This window comes from Anguilla rostrata, chromosome 8 (assembly GCF_018555375.3).
Source record: "Anguilla rostrata isolate EN2019 chromosome 8, ASM1855537v3, whole genome shotgun sequence".
In the NCBI taxonomy this organism is placed as follows: Eukaryota; Metazoa; Chordata; class Actinopteri; order Anguilliformes; family Anguillidae; genus Anguilla; species Anguilla rostrata.
In genome coordinates this window covers 10,630,619-10,652,317 of record NC_057940.1, presented here as the reverse complement: position 1 = coordinate 10,652,317, position 21,699 = coordinate 10,630,619, and the positions used below count along the sequence as shown (strand labels likewise).

Genomic DNA, 21,699 nt, shown 5'->3' with positions numbered 1-21,699 from the left:
GGTCTTTGTCTCTGCATTCAGATACTTTTAAGTAATCGAACGTGATTAGTCATGTCTCTCATATAGTACAAAATGCCATTTATTGGCTTTTGATCTGACTGCCACCTTAAAACTTTTGCGTTCATAACTTATATTATTTCAAAATGGAGGAGAATAAATTTTAGCGGATGTAAAATACACACCGCACACACACACAAACACACACACACGCACTTACTCAAGGAATTCTGAAGCTATTAATTAACCCCAGTGGGAATTTCAGTATTAATCCGTAGCATGACTGCCTACAACTCAGTGTCACGTAAATATGCGTAACAACAAGCGAACACTGGAACGAGGGAACTGGAGTGCCATTTACAGGCGTTCAGATTTCACTGCTGCAGTCTACCTTTCAGACACAATTGAATGAACAGCCTTATGTCACCTTTCAGAGTGTACCAGGGCACTGCAAGAGGAAGTGGGTTATTTTACCATTCCTTTGCAGTGTAAGCAATGTATTCCTCTCTGTCTCTCTTGTGTGTGTGTGTGTGTGTATGTCTGTGTGTCTGTCTGTATTGACACCTGTCAATGAAATGGGGAAGGGAATATGATTTGAATCTCCACATTGAAATGGGTCCTTGTACTGAACATACAGAGGTAACAGCCTGTGAAAGCAGCTGTTTTAAACTGATTTATTAGCAATTGAAAGCTCCCTCGTGTTACAAATAAGCTGTTAATAAGGTAAATAAAGATGTAAAATAAATGTATTTGTCGACGTGAGCAAGGCGCAGGCAGGAATAGTAGTTTGTGATATGGACGTTAGGCGTTGGGTCAGTTAGCTTCCATTCCAGCAGGTGGTGCAGTTGATACCTCGCCGGGGAAAGTATTCTATTGCCTGGTTTTTTTTTTTTATGTTATGAGCTTACTTTATTGTGCAAGCATTTGCTCACAGTGCACCACACCCTGTTAATCATGTACCTGGCTGTTGTGCTGGGGTGTAGCGTAGTTCACAAGCCAAGCTGTTACGCTGCCACGCCTTTAAAAGATGACAGAGTTGGAAATGCTACTGCCATTTGTTTTGTATTCTTTCTTTTTTTTCCCTTGACTGATTTATTGTTCTGATTCACTTCTTTCTCTCCCTCTCTCTCTCTCTCTCTCTCTCTCTCTCTCACACACACACACACACACACACATACATTCCCTCTTCTTTGTCTCCTCCTTCTCTTACTTTTTTTTATTAGTCTTTCTTTGTCTCTCACACACACACACCCTCTTTTTCTTTCCCTCTCTGTCTCTCACATACACACCTACATACACACCCACATTCCTTCTCTTCTTTGTTCTCTCTTACTGTTCTATTACTCTTTCTTTCTCTCCCTCACTCTCTCAGCAAGCATCTGTGGTCTCTTGAAAATTATACAACCAAATACTATTACTGAAAATTACATTTACAGTTACTGGGTTTTCAGTAAGTTGTATGCTTGTTTATAAGTGATTCTAAGGCAACAGCTAAATTAATATTATGAGAAGAGAAGAACAATGACAAATCTCTCAGAAGTCAGAAATCTGAAAAACAAATTCATTTTAATAAATCAATTTTAACCAGACATTATAAATAGGTAAGATGTTAAAAAAGAACAGGTTAAAGTCCTTGGTGTGTCTGGTATCTGTGAGTGTTTTATAATGTCAGCACTTTTGAAATTCCACATAATTACTGACATGCTGTTCCTGTTAACCTCATCCAACCCCACTATTTCAAAATATCTTCATTGTATTTACAACGGTGGATACTGTACAATCTCAGAAACTTGATGTATAACAAAAACAAAAAACAGGCAGTTTTAGTGCACATACACATGTAAGGATCATTGCATTCAATGCGGAGAGCTTTTGACAGTTTAATGGTTCTGTCATTCTAATTCCCTTTAAAACAGGGTCTTTGTATGTTTTATTTATTTACTAATATGTTTATGCATCTTGTATGAACAGGATAAGACAGAAAAGTAATACTGCCTTAATACCCTGGCTGGAACCTTCTACATAAAAAACAATAATTGTTTTCTTGTGATGTCACATGATCACAATTTAAAACTAACTAAAAACTCAATTAGCTACATCCATTTTCTTAATTGCCCAGTGGAAAATGGGAAAGTCCAGTGCTTTGTTCACTGATCTTCACAAATAATTAGAAAATTAACTCATTGCAAATTTTAGAAACAGCCACAAACATTCTTACACCTTAGTGCATTCAAAACAACACACAGCAACACACACATTGCAATTTCAATACAAATGTAGATTCTAAAATTTAAAAAAATGAAATCAAAAACTGCCATGAATGTTACTTTCTAGTGCTTGTGCACCACCATTCCCCATCAGTGCCAAAAGAACCATTTAGTTCAAGCCAACGTCTCTACCCCATACCCTTTGGCTTTTAAGGTGAACTCAAGCCAAAAAAAAAAAAAGAAAAACATTTTTGAACATGCTGGTTCTTACCTCAAGAATAAATAACCTGTCTCATTTCTAATGTGTGACATAAACAGTAATACTTTGGCCCACAATAAAGATCATGAACATAAGTCCTCCCCACACAGTGATGTTGCCTGGGTGATGACACCTTTTCTTTCCACCATTGTAGAAAGTATTCAGAGGATTTAGTGGAGGCTGTAGCTTCAGGTGAAACCAAAAAAAAAAAAAACTCCAAACCTTCATACTTGAATATTGTGATTGTAACTTCAGAAAAACTGAAAAAACGACAGATTTGTCACCAATATACAGTATCCGCAAAGTCAAAAGAGTGTCTCCCTTAACTTCAAGGATAAGAGAAGGATGTGCTAAGTGGCTTCATTACTTCAAACGGTCTTTTGCAGACAAAGGTGAACGATTTGGCTTTGAAACATGAAATACAGGTCACACCAAGTGATCTGGGGTAAGACTCAACATACAGTAGTAAACCGTGATTTCTGGGTGGAGCTCCCCTCTGAAAAATGCGCTCTAGCGATCTCCGTCTGGGACTGTAGGAGGCCCCTCTCATTTCTTACGGCAGACCTCCGCCAGGTTTCTGAATTTGGGTCCCAGGTTGTCGAGGAACTCCAGACCTTCCTCGCCCCCCTGCTCACTGCAGCACCCCACCGAGCCAGCGGGGGAGCCCTCCCCCTCGAACCCGTATGAGTGGAGCAGGTCGTCAGCGTAGCGCCCGTCCTCTTCAGTTCGGAAGAAGTCCAGCTTCTGTAAAATTCAGCGGGAGTCACGTGACCTTGGTTATTAGCAAGCCTGCCATGAATACATTAATACCCTCTAAGGCAAGACTCTGAAACTCTAGTCCTGGGGGACCGTCTGTAGATTTAACTCTGGTCCTGGAGGGCCACAGTGTTTGCAAGTTTAACTCCAGATTATGTGGCTGGTGACACCTCTGTGACTTCATGAGTGACTTAAACGAAGCACTTTAAAAAGTTGAAACTTGGTGACCCTACATGACTCTGAGATCCCTGCTCTGAAAGCAATGACAGGTTAACAGCTCAGCAAACCCAATTAGATACAGTACACTGGACAGTTCCCCCTGACAGCAATTATCAACAAAGGCGACCAATCAGAAGGTGAAACAGCTTTACCTGACGTATGGTCATGCCGTTCGTGTTCCATGTGCTCAGAGAGGATGGGTCCATGAAGTTGTGCCCGTGCCCTTGCCCGTGCCCGTGCCCGTCAACGAGGTGAGAGGAGGAGCCGCCGGCTCTGTAGATGCTTCTGCCGAACGAATTGCGGTTCTCCGTCATTACGTTTTTTTCAATATGCCCGGGATACGTCAATATAGGCCCGTACTCTTCAGGGCTGTACGGTAACTGTATGCCAGTGCCAGAAAAGCCGCCCAGTTCCGCATGACTGCCCCCCATTAAGGAGCCCTTGACTGATTGGTCGTTGGCAGATATGGGCATTGGCATGACATCAGGCATCTAGAGGGAAAAAAATAAACGAAGAAATCGAATGAATAACATACTTTCGTCTTGCTGTGACAAGTTTAAACGCACAGCGATGAATGAGCTATTTTAATAGAAAAAACAGATCAAACCGATTACAACTCTTTTGCGCTATCATTATACAGTGTCAAAATGTTATAATTACAGTACCATATATTATGGATTTCATCGTAATCACATAAAAGGGCCGTGTAAAGGTTTCCATGGCGATGTTGACGGTGTTTATTTGAGGGGTGATTAAAATGGCGGGCCTTACCACCGCATCTCCAGGGGCCTCGGTGTTGGACGTGAGCAGCATTCCACCGCCATCCATGCCGTCCACCATCTCAAACTTCTCCGCTTTATTCGAGCATCGCATCGCGCAGCACACGGCTTCACCGCCACAGACGAGGGGAGAAAAAGGAAAAAAAGACATTTATTTCAGCTAAACTCCACTCGTCCGCCGCGCCGCGAACAGTCGCTGTGCCTTGTGCCTTTTCAATGTGAACTTTGTCCGGACCTTTCCAAAAGAATGCTCCACCCTGCCCCCGGGTAAATTTATTAAACACTCTGCTTGAATCCACAAGGTTGGTGTTGTCATCTTTGCCGACCGATGAGAGTAGTTTTAGTTTTAGAGATCATTATGTGCAATCACTACCATAATTTATACCAAAACAAAACTGCTAATAACTATTTTATTCAGTTTAGATCTTTTTTTTTTTGAATGAATAAAATAAATAAAAAGGGAATTATTCTGAGACCCATCAGAACGTCACTTCGGCGTGATTCTCTGTGCCACGAGCGTCGGCTACTCTGCGGCGTTTTGAGCCGCTGCGGGTGGTGTAGGACTGCGGGTGGTGTCAGACTGCGGGTGGTGTAGGACTGCGGTGGTGTAGGACTGCGGGTGGTGTCGGACTGCGGTGGTGTAGGACTGCGGGTGGTGTAGGACTGCGGTGGTGTAGGACTGCGGTGGTGTAGGACTGCGGGTGGTGTAGGACTGCGGGTGGTGTCGGACTGCGGGTGGTGTAGGACTGCGGGTGGTGTAGGACTGCGGGTGGTGTCGGACTGCGGGTGGTGTCGGACTGCGGGTGGTGTCGGACTGCGGGGGGTGTAGGACTGCGGTGGTGTAGGACTGCGGGTGGTGTAGGACTGCGGGTGGTGTAGGATGCGGTGTGGGACTGCGGGTGGTGTAGGACTGAGGGTGGTGTAGGACTGCGGTGGTGTAGGACTGCGGGTGGTGTAGGACTGCTGGTGGTGTCGGACTGCGGGTGGCGTAGGACTGCGGTGGTGTCGGACATCGCTCACCGAGCAGCAGCAGCAGTGCCAGGCCGAAGAGCAGGGCGAGGATGCCCCACACGCCCAGCGCCGACGACTTCAGGGGGTCGGGGCACTTCCCATTGACGCACTGGCAGACCCGGACGGTGATCGTCTGCACGCCCCCCGAGCTCTGCTGGTCCTTGATCACCACGGGAACCTTGTAATTGCCCGTGGGGAGCTCCTTGGCCTGCTGGAGCATCGCCGACTTGCCTGCAAAGCGACGGCGTCCAGTCAGCGTCCTTCAGTACCGTTGGGCCTCAGAACAGTATGCCCGTAAGCTAGTCAGCCATTAGCCAATCAGCTTGTGAGAATTATTCCAGTGAAGATCATCACATCTTATTTTTAGCCAAACATCAGTAAAAATTCATTCTTAATCAAGATTTTTTTTCCATCTTCAGTATCTTAAGCATTTAACAATTGAATGTATTCTTCAGATTAAAAGTGTATATATCAAATTAAGGAGGACAGTCTGCATTTTAACCTCATATTAACTGTTTATACTATACTCTCACATTGGTCATCACTGCGTTGGGCAGTAAACCACTTTCCCAGTGTATTGGCTTTTTAAATGTCGATGAACTTGACGAGCTGAACTGAAAAGCGTTGTCATAACTGAATCACGAATACCTTTCTTGTCATAGTAATCCTTTACAAGGGAAACTGACTCTCAATCAAACCATAGGAAAAAAGGACAACTATTTTCTGTGTACCGCCAGTAGCAGTATGTGTGTTTCGGCACAACAAAGGACAACAATAAATGTTAGAAACATGACCCTTGCCAGATTTCAACCTCCCGCCCTCTTGACAATAGGCTCATACCATCTACTCTTGTTATTGTCCATTTCCCATCATTCCCCTGTGGAAGGTTAAAGGTGAAGGGGTCGGAGAACGGTTTCTGGTCCTTGTCTTCGGCTGCGACCAGCACGGAGCCCAGCTGCCCTTTCTTCTCGCAGATGAGCAGCTCGGTCCCCACGGGCTTGGGCACGTTGTCGTTCTCGTCCTGCACGTGGATGATCACCGTCCCCGTGCCCGACTTGGAGCCTGAAGCCATTAACAAAACACTCTCTTTACTGGACCCTTAAAGAAACACACGCGTGTCAATCTACAGGGGTATATGGATAACCGAGATACCAGGGATGCGTGGTTTTATATCAACTCCTGTAAATATTCAAATGCAAAACATTTTTTCGGTACAGTATATTTATACGGTCTCAAGCTGGAAACCTATATATCACCGCCCAATATGACAGGACATCATTGGCTAAAAATCAAAGTTGCATAATGACATCAAAGCTGAAACTAGATCGAGACACGCGGGAATGATCAACCAGGAGAGATAATGGCACGTCAGTCGAATACCACTTACTGGCGTCGATGGCTTTGACGGTGATGTTGTACATGCCGTTCTGCACAAATTCCGACTCCCTGTCCACCGTGTTAGCGATCTTCAGATCTCCGGTTTTTCCATCCACCGTGATCCACGAGGCTGGATCCGACACCTTCTCGTACCTGAAAGTTAGACAAACATAAATTTAAAGCACTGAAACAGGATCTCTCTCAGCTGGCCGAGTACCATTTCTTCATTTAGAACACCTGGGGCGTTTAATGTTTCAGCTTATAAGCATGTCTCTTAAGAAAATAAGTTTAAGATATTAAAGCAGCGACATGTTTAATTTATTTTATTGTGTTTTTATTTTGTTTTATTCTACTTTGTTTGGTTTGCTTATCCTGCCACATGCTTGGTTAATTACTGCAAAGGAAACACTCATACACCAGAACTTGCAGTGTTAAAACAGCTCTGCAGTTTACACTGTGTGAGTCTAAGAGGGACCACATGTTCTGTATTAGAGTCTTAAGTACTCTGTTGATTTTGCAGAGGACATTTTGCTGTGCGATTTTGGGTTTTGGGACAAAAAACTTGTAATGCTCTAGTAAACACTCGCAGAGAATGGCAAAATGTGTTGTAGACCAAATGCAAGAAAAACTGCTTGTGAAGTCGGATGAAAAATCTGACTTTTTAGTTTCCTTGCTTGTAAGAGGGGACACAGAGAAACACTGATTTTATTGATTTCCATATTTGTGATTCTGAAGATTCTGCATGTAATGGTCACACTACATCAAGGGATTTCATACATGCATGCTTCTAATAAGACGTGTTAATACCATTTAATAATAGGAGGGTCAGACGTTGATGATGTGTTCGGATAATCCAGGAATTTCCAATTCAACAGCAGTCTGATGATTGGGCTTGGGATCTTTTGATTGGCCGAGGAGAAGCTTACCTCATGCCTGCGCTGCTGCTGGTCTCCGGGTCGATTGCCGTGTAGGTGCCGATGACCGTGCCATTGGCGACGTTCTCTTTGATCCATCGGACCAGGACCGGCGGGACGAACTCCGGGCCCTCGTCTACGTTCTCTACAGTCACGTCCACCGGGGCGGTGGCCCAGGTATCCGTGGTCCCTGCAAGCGGAGCCTCATTCTCGGCCCTCACCTTCAGCGTCACCTGCTTGTTCTTCTCATAGTCCAACGGCTGGGGGTCATAGGGGAAGAGGGGTTACTCATGCAATTAGGTGCTGAATCATTTTTATAGTACAACACCATGGAACAAAGTTTATTATTAATATTACACACACATATATATATATATATATATATATACACACACACACACACACACACACACTGTATGTATATATGCAGTACCACACATTTTGATTCAAAAAAACAAATGTTTAAATTCTCTACAAATATTTAAAAAAATTAACTGCAGCATTTAATAATTGTGATTGTGATAAGTGTGCGCATTTATTGTATTGTGTTTGTTTAACCAGCTACAGCTCTGATTCATGGGTGTGTCTATTTGTTAGCTATGCTAACCTTTGTACCTCACCTTGGCAACATATAAAAGACCTTCGTTAGTTACAGGGTCTGTTTCAATCCTAAAATTGCCATTTTCATTGCCATTTACGATCTTGAACACAGCCTTCCAGTTGGGCGTTTTCTCCAAATCTTTGTCCTCCACTGGAATTCGGAGAATCAAGGCACCGCCTTCGTTTTCCTTTACTTTTGCACTGTGCTGAAATGTCAAATGCAGGAATCATTAGATACTGCTGTTATCTTGTAAGTGTACATTTCAGTGAAAAAAAAAAAAAGATTGAAAGTAGATTACATGAAATATTCTCACATAATATCAAAGCTTTTCAATATCGTTACACCAAAGAATATGTTACACATTCAACAAACAGTGAATCATAAATATCTATTGACCCGACAATCAGTGTTCACTGTTGGCGGTTTCTGTGAAAATAACCGTGACTCACAACTTTACTCTTGAATGTGGGAGGGTTGTCGTTTATGTCCTTCAGCGAAATGGTGGCGGTCCCGGTAGTGGCGAGGCCTGTGATGTCACCGTTCTTGTCTTTTATTTCCACGGTAACGAGGTGTGTGTCCTTTGCCTGAAAGACAAAACGCACAAAGGCATGGATCTGTCAAAATGGATGCCCATCTGAGGTTCTGTAGTTCTGGTCATCTCTTTTTTTTATGAAATAAGCAGCTGTTGAATAAGGGGAGAACTCAAATGGGAGCAGAGGCCTGTGTCATGAGAATGAGTGTTGACAGGAATCCACTTAAAGGGTTAAACTTGCACGTTTCTCATTTGCATTCGGTAACACTGCCCTCGTGTAATTAAATGCTCAATCAATCAACCAATAAATCAAATAACCAATCAATCGATAAAGAAATAAATGCAAAATATCCCAGGACAGCAACACTGACCTCTCTGTCCAGGGTGGCAGTCCTTGTGGTGATCAGTCCAGAGGTAGGGTTTATGTTGAACAGGTCAGTTCCAGAGAGAAGGGTGTACCTGATCTTAGTGTGATCCGTCTCAGGATCATCTGCGTCCGTGGCAAGCACCGTTCCAATTTCTGTGCCTGTAGTGGGGGACCAGCGGCGTGAGAATAAACGGGCTTGCTGATGTCATTTCGGAATGCTCAAATGCGCCAGTGATGGGGAGGGGCTTGTGGATGCAGCGCTGCAGCCAGTCAGAGTGGTCTCTGTCTACCGCAAATCCACAACGTCTCATACTCTTAACATCCGGTTAAACACACTTGAAAACTCTGCAGGGATCTTCAACTATTTCTTCCTGGGGACCAGATTCTTTTTTATTTTTTTTATTTTATTTTATTTTTTCTTTAGAAAATGGTGCACATGCTGCAAGTGCAGACCAGTTAATTGGAGTACAAACAAAAGACAATTTAGATATGTTTATAGCAACCCTGCAGGTGTACAAATAGACGTTTCGTTTGTTTAGCGTTAGCATCATCTCTTCTTGGGCCCAAACTGTTATCACGATCATACAGTCTCCAGAACACTCCATAGAGTATTCATAAACGACATGTCTTACATCAAAAGGAAATCTTTCTTGTGGTTCAATGAACACTTTACATTCAAAAGAAAACAAAATGAAGGCTTTAAAAAAAAAAACCGCCACTGAAGAGGCCTTTACCTCCCGGGCTCTTCTCCGGAACGGCGAACTGCAGCGGTCCCGAGAACTGGGGTGCGTTGTCGTTCACGTCCTGCACGTTAACGGTCACGATGAGAGGCTCGTCCGTGTCGACGTGGGTCTGCTGGTTTATCGCCCTGGCTCGGAACTGTTGGGAAATAAACGCACGCCCCGGAGTCAGCACTCACGCGCCGTTTCATACCTGACCAGCACTGCGCCAGCCATTTACACCATTCATACAGACCGCTGGGCAGAGCAGGCCTGTTACCTGACACAGTGCTGCCACCGCCAGACCTGTCACGCAATTAGTTTGAATACTTTAACACTTTAAATACCAGTAAAAGTCCAGCAGATTGCTGATAATCTTAACTGAAACACATTGAAAGGCCACTGTAATGTAATAGTAACACATTAGAATGCATTGCATTTATAGATGCTCAATATATAATAAATCCAACGGATTATTTTAGAATACTTGTTTAATCCAACATAGACAGTAGCCAGCCACTTGAACCTGTATATATATTTGTGATTCCTGAGCTCAACTGTGCTCTTTCATTTTGATAGTGTTGATTTTGGTTAGCCTACGTTTTGGCCTATTCCACTGATAAAAAAATTTTTTTTTATCAATATATTCAACTTTAGCTATTGGTTTCGTGCACTGTTGTGACTGTTATAACTGCTATTGAAACTGTTATATCTGTTTGAGTATTTAACAAGCCATGGTGTACAGTATGCATGACATCAATGGTCCCTGTGTAAGAAAGCAAATTTGTCACCGAAAGATGAGAACAAGCACACTTTCACTTGGCTGACCGTGGATCTAAATGACAAATCAGTGCAATATACTACCCAAAGGGACAGAACATTTTGAGTCAAATTAATTTCAGCGTCTAGATGGAAGTCTGTTACATAATCACAAGCTAAAAAAAGCTTGAGTATATATCAGTGACATGTATCCACCTGGGAAATGTGTACACTTACCTTGAATACAGGAAATTGTTCCCGGTCGACAGGCTTGTGAACTTTCAGCATTCCTGTCAGCCTAACCACGGAGAACACACCTTCTGGGTACTCCGTCACCCCTGGCCCGGAGATCACGTAATACAACGAGTAATTTTGGGAGGTATCTGATCCAATCTGTTTCAAACAAAGAACAACTTTAAATGACACGTGAGTCAGTGAAAAGTAACAAACGTTGATGTTGTTCCTATGCTGAACACTCAATACTTTGTTGTTGATTGTGTATCATTAAAGCGAGTTGAAACTCAAGAATACAAATTCTTAAGTCAAATAAACAGAAGCCAGTGACTCTGAAAAGCTACAAGACGATGTTTCAACAGAATTATCATTACTTACAGCTCTCACACACTTATTAATAAACCCAAAACTTGACAGATTGCTGTGCCATTATTTGGGTGGGCGGTTTTAACATACTGTAGTCTCATTTAGCACTTTCTCTTTTCTCACATATTAAACATAGCTTAAACTATAAAGTTTTTTGTATATTTGAATTGTTGAGATAGTTTAATTAAAATGTTTAATTAAATGTTTTTTAGTTGCAGTTGTTAGTTTATTGAATTGCTGATTGTGGATTATTTTTCTATGTTCTAGCCTGCCACACCATCATGCTGCTGCTAGGCAACAGACAATACAAAGACAACTGTGACATCATCGTTTGTTCTGGCCTGCCCAGGGACTACAGCAGGGTAATAGGGTAATAGGCCAAAACAGCCACGTTGTCAGGGATGAGCTCCACTAATCACGGTGCATGCCAGTTAACAATCAATAGAACATTGCAGACATTGGTAAATTCTGGATATACTTCTGTAATCCCTGTGGAAATTGCCAGGATGTAGTCAGAAAGTACCCACCAATCACGATGGCACTGTTATGGTAAATGGTAAATGGACTGCATTTATATAGCGCTTTTATCCAAAGCGCTTTACAATTGATGCCTCTCATTCGCCAGAGCAGTTAGGGGTTAGGTGTCTTGCTCAAGGACACTTCGACACGCCCAGGGCGGGGTTTGAACCGGCAACCCTCCAACTGCCAGACAATCGGTCTTACCTCCTGAGCTATGTCGCCCCTTATGTTGGTTGTCACCAAGGTAGCCAGTGATTAGTGGGGTACCGCATTTTTTGTTTGTTTGTTTGTTTTTATGAGTAAGGTTACATCACGGTTTTCTTATCCATATTTTACTCTTTCTTATATAGCTGGAAGCTAGCTGCTTAGCTACAATCTGGCACCTTTACACTGAACATCAGTGTGTAGAATTTCATGTGCCATCGCAGTGAAGTAAATGTTTGAATAAATTTTGAATAAATAAATAAATGTGGATTACCAAGTCTAGATCTTTTGGAAAAGGAGGCCTATCGTTTTCTGGTATGATGAAGGGCGGGGGGCTCCAGCGTCTCTTAAACCGTCTGTGTGATCCACTCCTCTGCTCCCTCAGTCCAACCTAAGAACAACATTGCAAATTAAAAACGCCATTCCCCCCCCCCCCCCCCCTTCAGTTTGATTCTTTTGTTATTTTAAATTGGAAATTTTTTAAAATCACAAAATTAACTGCTAAATGATTCAAGATAAAGTGTACAATGGTGATAGCATTATGAATTTATTTACTGGCTCATATTTACTGTTGCTATAGTATAGTACAAGGCACTACATAGTAAAATGTCCAGTGTTTATTCAAGGACATATGAGTCCAGTAGGAGTTTATTTAACACTGATCATTTTACTGTGTACAACCAGCCAACCTAGCTGCCATTATACTTATGACAGCATCAAATAACTATTTTTCTGCATTTCCTCATTCTTACCTCCCGAGCTCTCGGAGACAGGTCTACGGCCATTTTCCTTCGGAGGCCATTTTGATCCTGGAACCATACGGGGAACCTCCTGCCTTCCGGCGGAACTCTAATGAACTGGCGGGCGACGACGCTGCCGTCCGTCTGGATGGAGAACCTCGGGTCGTCGGAGGTCAGCCTTGCGGTGCCACACCCGTCCAGGTTAACTGAGCGAGTGGGAAAAGACAGTGAGGGGACTCCAGCCCGGGGAATTTCCAACACGGTGCTAATCTGCATCCAGTTTTGTTTCTCTTTCAGTTCGCATGCACTGAGTACCACGCTTTAAAACATGGCATTAAATGCGGACTAGAGCGAGCGCAATGGCCTTTGAAGAAAAGCTTCCAGTCAATACAGAGCATTGCGTCCACTAGCAGTGTTTACTCTTATCTGTAGACAGCCACAGAATGTTGGTTTTCATTCATTTCATTTTTCATTTAAAAAGCAACTAATTCAGAACCCAGAAACCAGGTGAAGCGACTGAACGGGTTAATCAACTGCTTGAATTATCTGATCGTTTACTGAGTGAAAGTGCAAATGTGCACACATTGTGGCTCATCGGGGGAAAAAGTGAAAGCGTGACACATAATCACAAGACACATAATCACATAAGAAGCTTGGCACACAATCAACTTGTGCAATGAACAGGTGACAATGCTGAAACCCAATGTACGTGAATCAGCATTACCTCTTGAAATGACATGTCCGACCATCACAACCCGGGGAACCGATGCCTGTATGGACCGAGGAAGGCAAGGTTCCACAGACTGGAAGAATACCTTGAGTAAAAAAAGGGAGAACACTGTCATCTCATAAACAGTAATGATGACATGGACTTCTGCTTAACACGTTCTATGAAAGGTCTTTCATCAGACCTACAAAACTCATCATAAACATAAATTATTGTTTGTGACACAGTACTGGATATACTGTAGTTTTATATCTTTTACTTGACTATTTATTTGTTTGACTATTGATATCTGATGTCAATAACAGCAAATAGGCATACAGTGTGATATGTCCACAGGCAGCAAGTGACATGACATACAACAGGTGTGTCACCTCTCCAGTCATAACAGAAACATGCCGTACAGCATTAATGGTTTGCCTTGCCTTTCAGCTGAGAACCAAATTCTCTTTTTGTGATGACTCAGAGAGTCAAATCGGGTAGGAAATGCAAAGCCATTGTGCAGCAAATCAGATACACTGAGTCCTACATGCAGGTGTACGATTCGCTGGCCGAGCAAATGGAAATTTTCCCAGAACAGCATTCCTTTTTCAATGGCCATGGTGAGTCAGGACGTGGGTTTACAGTTAATGGGCAATTCTCAACTGAACAAAGGGCAGAGAGAAGAGCGCTCCCTACTGGCCCGCCCAGCACTACTTTCAGCATGAAATTAGATTTCACAGGAGGTCGCCCCTTAAAAGTACTACCCAAGCCCACACCTGCATAACAACAGGTAGACATGAGAACAGCTGTTCAGTTCTACATGGCTTTACACACAATCTCATACATTTCTTTGTCATTCAACCTTTGCTTAACCAGAAAGGTCAACTGTCTCAATAAAACTATTCTCTTTTGCATGCATCTGACTTTTGCACAAGTCTGGATTTAGTCTTTTTGTACAGTGCTTTGCCCCTAGCTCTGCATCTGCATCTAGAATCTTTAACTATGTATTGCTTGTATACTTATTTGTTTGATTAGGCAGAAATCTAGTTCGTACCGATGTAGAAAAAACATATGCACATCCCAGTCTTTCGGTAGGTGCTGGAGTTGTGGGGAACAACTCCAGCGCAGAAAAACAGACAGAAAAACCCTTAAAAAAAAAGACACTGCTCTTTATTGCTCCCATTTACTGGACTATATAACAAACAACGTTTCGACCGTCAGATCTTCATCAGGTCAGGTATACATGACCTGACTGTGGAGGTCAGGTAAGGGATAGATACTAGAAAAACCATGCAGGCCTTGAATAAGCGGATGCAGCTTGCAAGAATAAGCTTAATTGGCCACAGGATGAGTGTTCCAAGGCTGATAAAGAAAGGTCTTTAAAATGTGGTTTATGCTATATGTAACAGCTATGGGAAATTCTAACTTGCAGAAAAAAAAGAAAGAGACCCGTTTGTGACCTAAACTTGAACTACAAAGGAAGACAGAAAACCTTTGCTACACAAGAGAATCGCAGAGACCGGTCATGTGTACTCTCTCCATGCTTCATGAATAAACAACGCATCACTTTTTGAAGTACCGACCAAAATTCACCATAGACTATTTCCTTCCAAGACAAGCTGAAGACTTGAGGGTCAAAACGTTGGTAGTCTGAGTCTAGTCTAGTGCTGGAATGAAGGCACCTTGCAAGAGCAATTTCAATTAAAGAAAAAAAAAAAAAGCAATTAGGTGAACTAGTGAATTAGTGAACTGGGCTGACGGGTGACGCATCACGTCAAGGCACTGATCCCAGTGTTCTGATGGATCTTGCGGCCCGTCGTCGAAACCAGACAGTGCCAGCGGCAACAGCATCTGGCAGCACTGAAGGGCAAGGCGTAATTATCCATAGTGACACCCAGGGAGGGGTAAAAGCTTCAAGTTTCACATGGATTTTCTGTCTTTGACTCATGCCTGTGCAAGTTCAACTTGTGTGCGGCAGAAGCAGCAGCTCAAAATTATATTTGGGAGGAGAACGCCGCCTTTTTTTTTTTTTTTTGCTCTCTCCTGAATTGATAGCGGAGGTAGCAGCAATGCACATGGTGCGTGAATACGGCTGGAAAAAATAACCTTCAAAATGTCCTTCAAGCAATGATACTCTATATCTTTTTGGGAGTTTATTTATAATATTTTTTTTAATTAAGTATTTATGTGTCACTCTAGGTCACCATGTTCCACTTAGTGAAGTGTGCTGAACAGGTAGGCATGTGTACACAGTCACAGGAATATGAGTTCACGTTGGGTGAACCATCTGGCCAATTGAACACACAAGCATTTTTCTACACTATGAACAAATAACAGAAGCGTGTAGCATCTGGTTGTATGTTGTCACACAAATTATATAGCTCAGACGGCAAACTAAGCATAGATCTCTATAGATGTATTAAATTATTTACTGCTATACTGAGGTGGCCATCTTGCTGACCTGGTTACCATGATGTGATGTCTCCCTGGCACCTGAGATGCTTTGTGTAGGCTAGTCGCACAGTTTTTGAGCTAACTTGTAAAGCACTTTGGGCTACACGGTCCTGTAGTAAAGTAACTTACTGAATAAGGAATTATATTTGAAGGGCATTCCTCCACAATTATTCATGAGTTGGAGTTGTCAGAACTGCTTCTTGTTGACTAATCTGCCCTGAAGTGGCTATCAATCCAGGATGAGGACATTCCTGGCTTCAGTATCTCAGTACTCTTTGCAGATGTGCCGTTTGTCAGCCTTTTGACACAATATCACTCTAATTAGTGTGAAAGTTCCGACAAGTGCTTTAAAGAACAATTGGGTTAATATTAAGTGGATATGCAGCATACCATGGACCACATTTAACATTTACATTTTCAAAATCTACATTGAAGAAGACTACCTGATCGCTAAAAACACAAAGCTCGACTCATTTTGAGTCAACTTCTGATTACTACTTTTGTAAAAGAAAGAAAAAAAATCTATTTGGAGCATGAGAGCCCTGCGGACTATAGTTAGAGAATTATCAAAAGCCAGGATTCAATAAACAACTAATACTCATGATTAAATGCAAGTGTTTGCTTTTTGTGCACAGATTCGTCATGATAAACTCAATAATCTGCATTTGTGGGGGGAAAACACTTTATTTGTAATACTAATGTCCTGGACCTATTGAAGTATACAGCTACTCGTGATAGGTATCAGGGAAAGGAAGATAACTTACTTGACTCTCCGTTTTTGATTGACATGTCCCCAAATAAATATTGGCTGAATTTTCTGAATTTTGGTTAAACTATGTTTTGCTTGTGCCATTTTAAAACTAATATTTCTATATTACTTGGATTATCTGAAACGATTCACGACCCTATTGTTTCCCAGTTAGACTCAAAACAATACGTTTAACGGGCAAACACGTGAGAAAAAAAAACACTCTGAAGTCACCGGGGTAGTTCTTCCTGCGACATGTTTGAGCAGCATACAGAATTAACTTTCCGGATCGCTGGACGATTTATAATTATATGATTATATGATCATATGATAAATCGTCCAGCGACGATTTAATTAAATAAATAAATATGCCACACATTAGGCGGGACCAAATGGGCTAAATACGCACAACACATAAAAGTACAGTAGGCTAGTAATGACCTTACTGTATTATCTCACTGAATTTAGAACTTATAGAATCCCCATATTCCAACATATCAAAAAGTACCATAATAAAAATATCGAGATAAAAGAAGTGACTCACCGTTAAAAAAACGAAGATGATGCCAGAGAAGTAGTAAGTCATTTTGCAAGTCGTACTTGACCAAAAACGAACAGGTGCCCTCGCCATAATGGCCACCCTGAAATGATGAATAGGCAGAAGTTGCGGAGCTATAGGTTGGACAGCGAGAAAGGGCGTAAACTTTGCGTGAGAAAAGGCGTAGTCTTTCGGTTTTCACTGGTTACCATAATCTCTTTCTAGTCTGTGTAATGGCAGTCGTTATTGTTGTTTTTTTTTTTTTTTTAAATTGACACCTGGGTAGGGCTTGTGGAGCGGAAGCAGGTGTCTACCTGTCTGGATCGTAGATGACTCACAGCACGCGTCCCCCCACCACCCGGACTCCTCCCTCCCTCATCAAGCTTCCAAGTTCATTGTTGGTTTGCAGTGTTCGTGTAGAAGTCAGCATTCCCACTACACAATGTATCACGATTCGCTGTTCCCTCATCAAGCTTCTGAGTTGGTTGTTGGTTTACAGTGTTCGTGTAAAAGTCAGCATCCCCACTACACAATTTATCACGATTCGCTGTTCCTCTTGTTCAAAATAGCCTACATAAACTGTCATTTTCCCCTAAGTCTTCTCCTCAAGTCAGAGTATTGCGTGTAGAATGTGACTATTGTTCTCTGATAAGGAAGCGTTTCTGAAACAAAAGGCTCTTTGTAAATACAATAAGGTCCGGTCAAGGTAATCCGAGTGGCAATGAACATCTCCATAATGCGCGCATTTGAGAGCACGAAGCACTCTGAAATTATTTATAGGCTACCGTGTAGTGTCTTTTCCTAAACAAAGCGTTCGGAACATCGTTGGATATGCAATCGCTTTTACTTGCTCCCAGGGTTAGTGGTCAGTATCCTAATCCAGACAATAAAAACGAGCATTCTGCACTCTACACAATATAAAAATGAAAGGGGGTTTGTTTTTACGCCCGTTTTATTTCGTCGACACAAATATATGCCCATATGTGAAAATACTGCACTTACGTGAATAGAAATAGGCTATGCTTTATACTCTTGCTTATTCAGTTGATCTTTACTGTGATTACTAAGGAGCTAAATGATTACACCGTACCACGAATGGATACAATTATGGCTATACTGTTTCATGCGGTGGAAATAAATTACCCTACTTTTGATATAAATAAAGTATTGCTCTGCCTGTAGCGTGTTTTATTTCTGCAATCACTACGTTAAATTCAACAACCACTCGAACATAATTTTAACGGGAGATATAATTAAATAACAGAAGAGTGTTAGCGTCTCCTTCTTCCGCCCACTTGTGACTAAACAGCCATTCATTCTGATTCATTCTGACTGAGACCACTGAGTAGAACGTTGTGTGGGAAAGAAAGTCCCGGCAAACACGACAGTGGCCTTCGTTGATATAATACGAAATCAGTGATTGCCTTTAGGCTACCTGATAAATTCCATTATTACGTCTTTTTTTTTAAATTGTTGTCTCAGATTTTAATTTAGGTGGTCCTTGAACTGTGTGAAACCCATTTAAATAATTACTGTTAAGTCAGCTCAGCTCAACTATTAACATTCTTCATTCTAACAAACTTTGAGGATGTAAAAAAAAAAGGTTAACATTTGAATTTAATCAGAATCCCAGTCAATGTCTTTTTTCATGTTTGAAAACTGCAAATATTTGGTCACAAGGTGTTTTACAACATTCAGGAATAAATTTCACTAGATGCTACCTTTTGCCCCCTAAAGATAGTTTGCCATAAATTCCACAAACATCATGTTTATATGTATGGAGGAGAAAAACCCCATGGATACATTTTCTGTGAGCAACTATATGCTATACAGTGGAGAACCAATGACCCCTGCTCTCACCCGTGAGGAATGCATCTGGCTGTTGCCGTGGGGGAGGTCAAAGCCAGAGCAGTGAGATCAGGCAAGCTTTTCAAAATGCTGATAAGGCCAAGAGCTTCTTCACTTTTATAGCTACGGGGCTGAGAAAGTCAGACCCAAGCCACGCAAACAATGAGTGTTCCTCCTTTCAGAAAGGCTTTTCTTTTCTTTTTCTTGTACAAATACCCATATATTCAATCTAACATGATTTGGTGATGAACCTTTTATTTTTATTTTATTTTATGAAGAGGCATAGCAGTTTGGTCCATTGAACATTGTTAGCATGTATTGGCTATACTGTAGGTGTACGCCATGGCCAGTTGTAAATTATTAATGTCCAATTAAAATTATGTCACTTTATGAAACTCTATATGTGGGCAACTTTGAACTCCAGCAGCCAGGCTAAGGTGCTACCATAAACTAATAGTGTTGTGTTTGTGAAAAATAACACCTGCCTTATTATTACGAAAATCACCTTCTGCTGCTTTCACACACCGTTTTCAGTCATTATTTGTTCAGTAATTCACTATAATATTTAGGCTCATTTGATGTTATGTTTGTAGTAGCATACTCTTGCAATCCTTGATTTTTTATTTTATTTTTCAAACCCATCTGCTGACAGCTTCATATGAAGTGTAAGGCATGATAACTGTCCACAGGGAACCATAAGATTTACATACTTGGCATTCAATTATTTAATTTTAGCAAAGACACCGGAAGACATTATATCCCTTTGATAATAACAGGGATAGGAGATTAGTCTTAACTTCATTATCCTTTTTTTTTTTTTTTTTTTTGTTAACATCTGTACACCAAGGGGTCAAAGGTTTATGCCTCAGCTTTAGACTCGATTAAACGAAAAGGGAATCACCTGATGATGGGTAACAGGCCGACTGATTAGTCCATCGCGAAAATAACAGAAACCAGAAACAGGTTCAGGAGAGGAGGCCAGTTGATGGGGAGTTTAAATCTCCTTGGCTCTCCAGATGGGTGAGCTGTGAACCTGAGCAGTGAACACCCCTCTTCAAGCTTCTCATGACATCTGGCACATCCTGCGTCGTTTACAAATCCTGTCTTTGCTCAGGTTTTTAGCGCACGCCATCACCCAAAATGGCTCATATTTAAATGTTGCAGCTTAAATTTATTTCATACAATCAGTTGTAAAATACTATATGAAGCATTACACACAATTAGCCATTTGTGAAGGAAATGAGCATTGGCTGTATTCACTGCATGAATGAACACGTAGAATTCTACTGACAATATTCTCACATGGTTTTGGCCAAGATCTTTAATGAATCATCAAAAAACAAAAAAACCTTGGGAGTAACCATTGTCAGCCACCTCAGCATTTTAAGAACCATCACTGACTTGTGATGTCGATCTGCTTTTGAATTGCATAAACGCTGTTGTCATATATCTTTCAACCATATTGGGCAAGCCTATGGGCGTGTCGCTGTGGATGATATAAAGGTGTGATGTTTAGCTGGTTTTCAGCCATACCCTACCAAATTCCTTAGAGCAGGGCTTTACATTTCACATTTGGGGATGTCTACTGCTTCCACATGAAATCCAAGGACAAGTGAAAGTCTTACAGCAACTACGCCCTAATAAAAGTACATACCAAAGTCTCTCTAATGAAATTCCGGGTACAGACCACAGCATAGACTAATTAAGTCATTGTTTGTGACTACTTGCACTTCAAAGAGGTACAAGTAGTTCATCTTACATAAGATGATTTATAAGCAACATTTAAGTGATTCAGTGGAATTATTTTAATGTTGCGTTCCACTGAAGTTACCTGAAAGAGATGTTAATGGAAAACATACTCAGAAAAAACCTTACATAATCTGATATAATCAGATATAACCTTAAGCCTTTTATATGCTTTTATTACACATCACAGATTTTAAATATGTTTAACTGTCAGTGGCAAATCAATATCACAAAACATAGATAGAAGGTCTGAGGAACACTGCCCAATATTTCAAACTGTTTTTTTAGTGTCAACTATCTGAAACTAAAAAACAAAACAAAGATTTAGTGTGACAGTAATAAATCACATATGCATTAAACCACTTTTGAAAAACTGATTTTTTATGACTGACATTGATTTGTTTATTACTGTAAGCCTTCCACGTAAGTAAAATGGGCCTTTCAAGGACCTTTTCCCAGAGGCTAAACTCACGTTTCAGTTGTGTTGGCGGTTGCCATAGCGACATTATCTCTTGCTCTCTTGCCTCCGTGCAAGAATGCACTCAGAGAAAGAGAGAGTGAGTGAGAGAGAGAGACAGAGAGAGAGAGTGAGTGAGGAATGAAGAATGCGAGTGAAACTTGCTGTCTGCCAACTCAGTGACTAGAACTAACACAGAGCTCACACCCTTGCGATATGTTTGTTCTGTTCTAAACAATTTGCATGAGAAAGAAACCAGAGTTTAAATCAAGATATGGGTTTTATCTTGAGGGGGAATAAACAAGCCTTTTTAGATGTATTTTACTTCAAGTGCAAAGTGCATTGCATCTTGGGAATAATTTAACCAGCCAGATTTTTTTCCCCATTAAACTAACTGATTTGTATTAAATCTGTCATTGGAATGTTGTGTGTATATCTGAATATTTCTGTGAGTGAATATCCCAAAAGTCTCTGGTTTACTGCATATCATTCCCCCTTCTTCAGATCCCTCCTCCAGACCTTACTCATTATGGTGTGCAGTCTGATTTTAGTAATGAATACCTGAAATAGCTTTGTGTTGCATAAAGTCTGCATGGTCTGATAAATATCCCTAATAATGCAGTCATATGTTAAATTATGTAT

At 41.4% G+C, this 21,699-nt stretch overlaps 1 protein-coding gene across 1 annotated transcript; it reads right to left on the bottom strand.

Moving 5' to 3' along the window:
- Nucleotides 1-1,544: 1,544 nt before the first annotated feature.
- Nucleotides 1,545-17,338, bottom strand: LOC135260780 (desmocollin 2-like protein). Its single transcript, XM_064346315.1, has 16 exons — nt 17,013-17,338; nt 13,285-13,375; nt 12,573-12,766; nt 12,095-12,211; nt 10,735-10,890; nt 9,754-9,898; nt 9,024-9,178; nt 8,570-8,704; nt 8,140-8,325; nt 7,532-7,779; nt 6,616-6,758; nt 6,069-6,290; nt 5,238-5,459; nt 4,210-4,325; nt 3,591-3,929; nt 1,545-3,207 (listed from the first exon to the last, which is right to left on the bottom strand). The coding sequence occupies exons 1-16, from the start codon at nt 17,097-17,099 to the stop codon at nt 3,010-3,012; spliced, it is 2,754 nt and encodes a 917-aa protein (XP_064202385.1). The 5' UTR covers nt 17,100-17,338; the 3' UTR covers nt 1,545-3,009.
- Nucleotides 17,339-21,699: the final 4,361 nt, after the last annotated feature.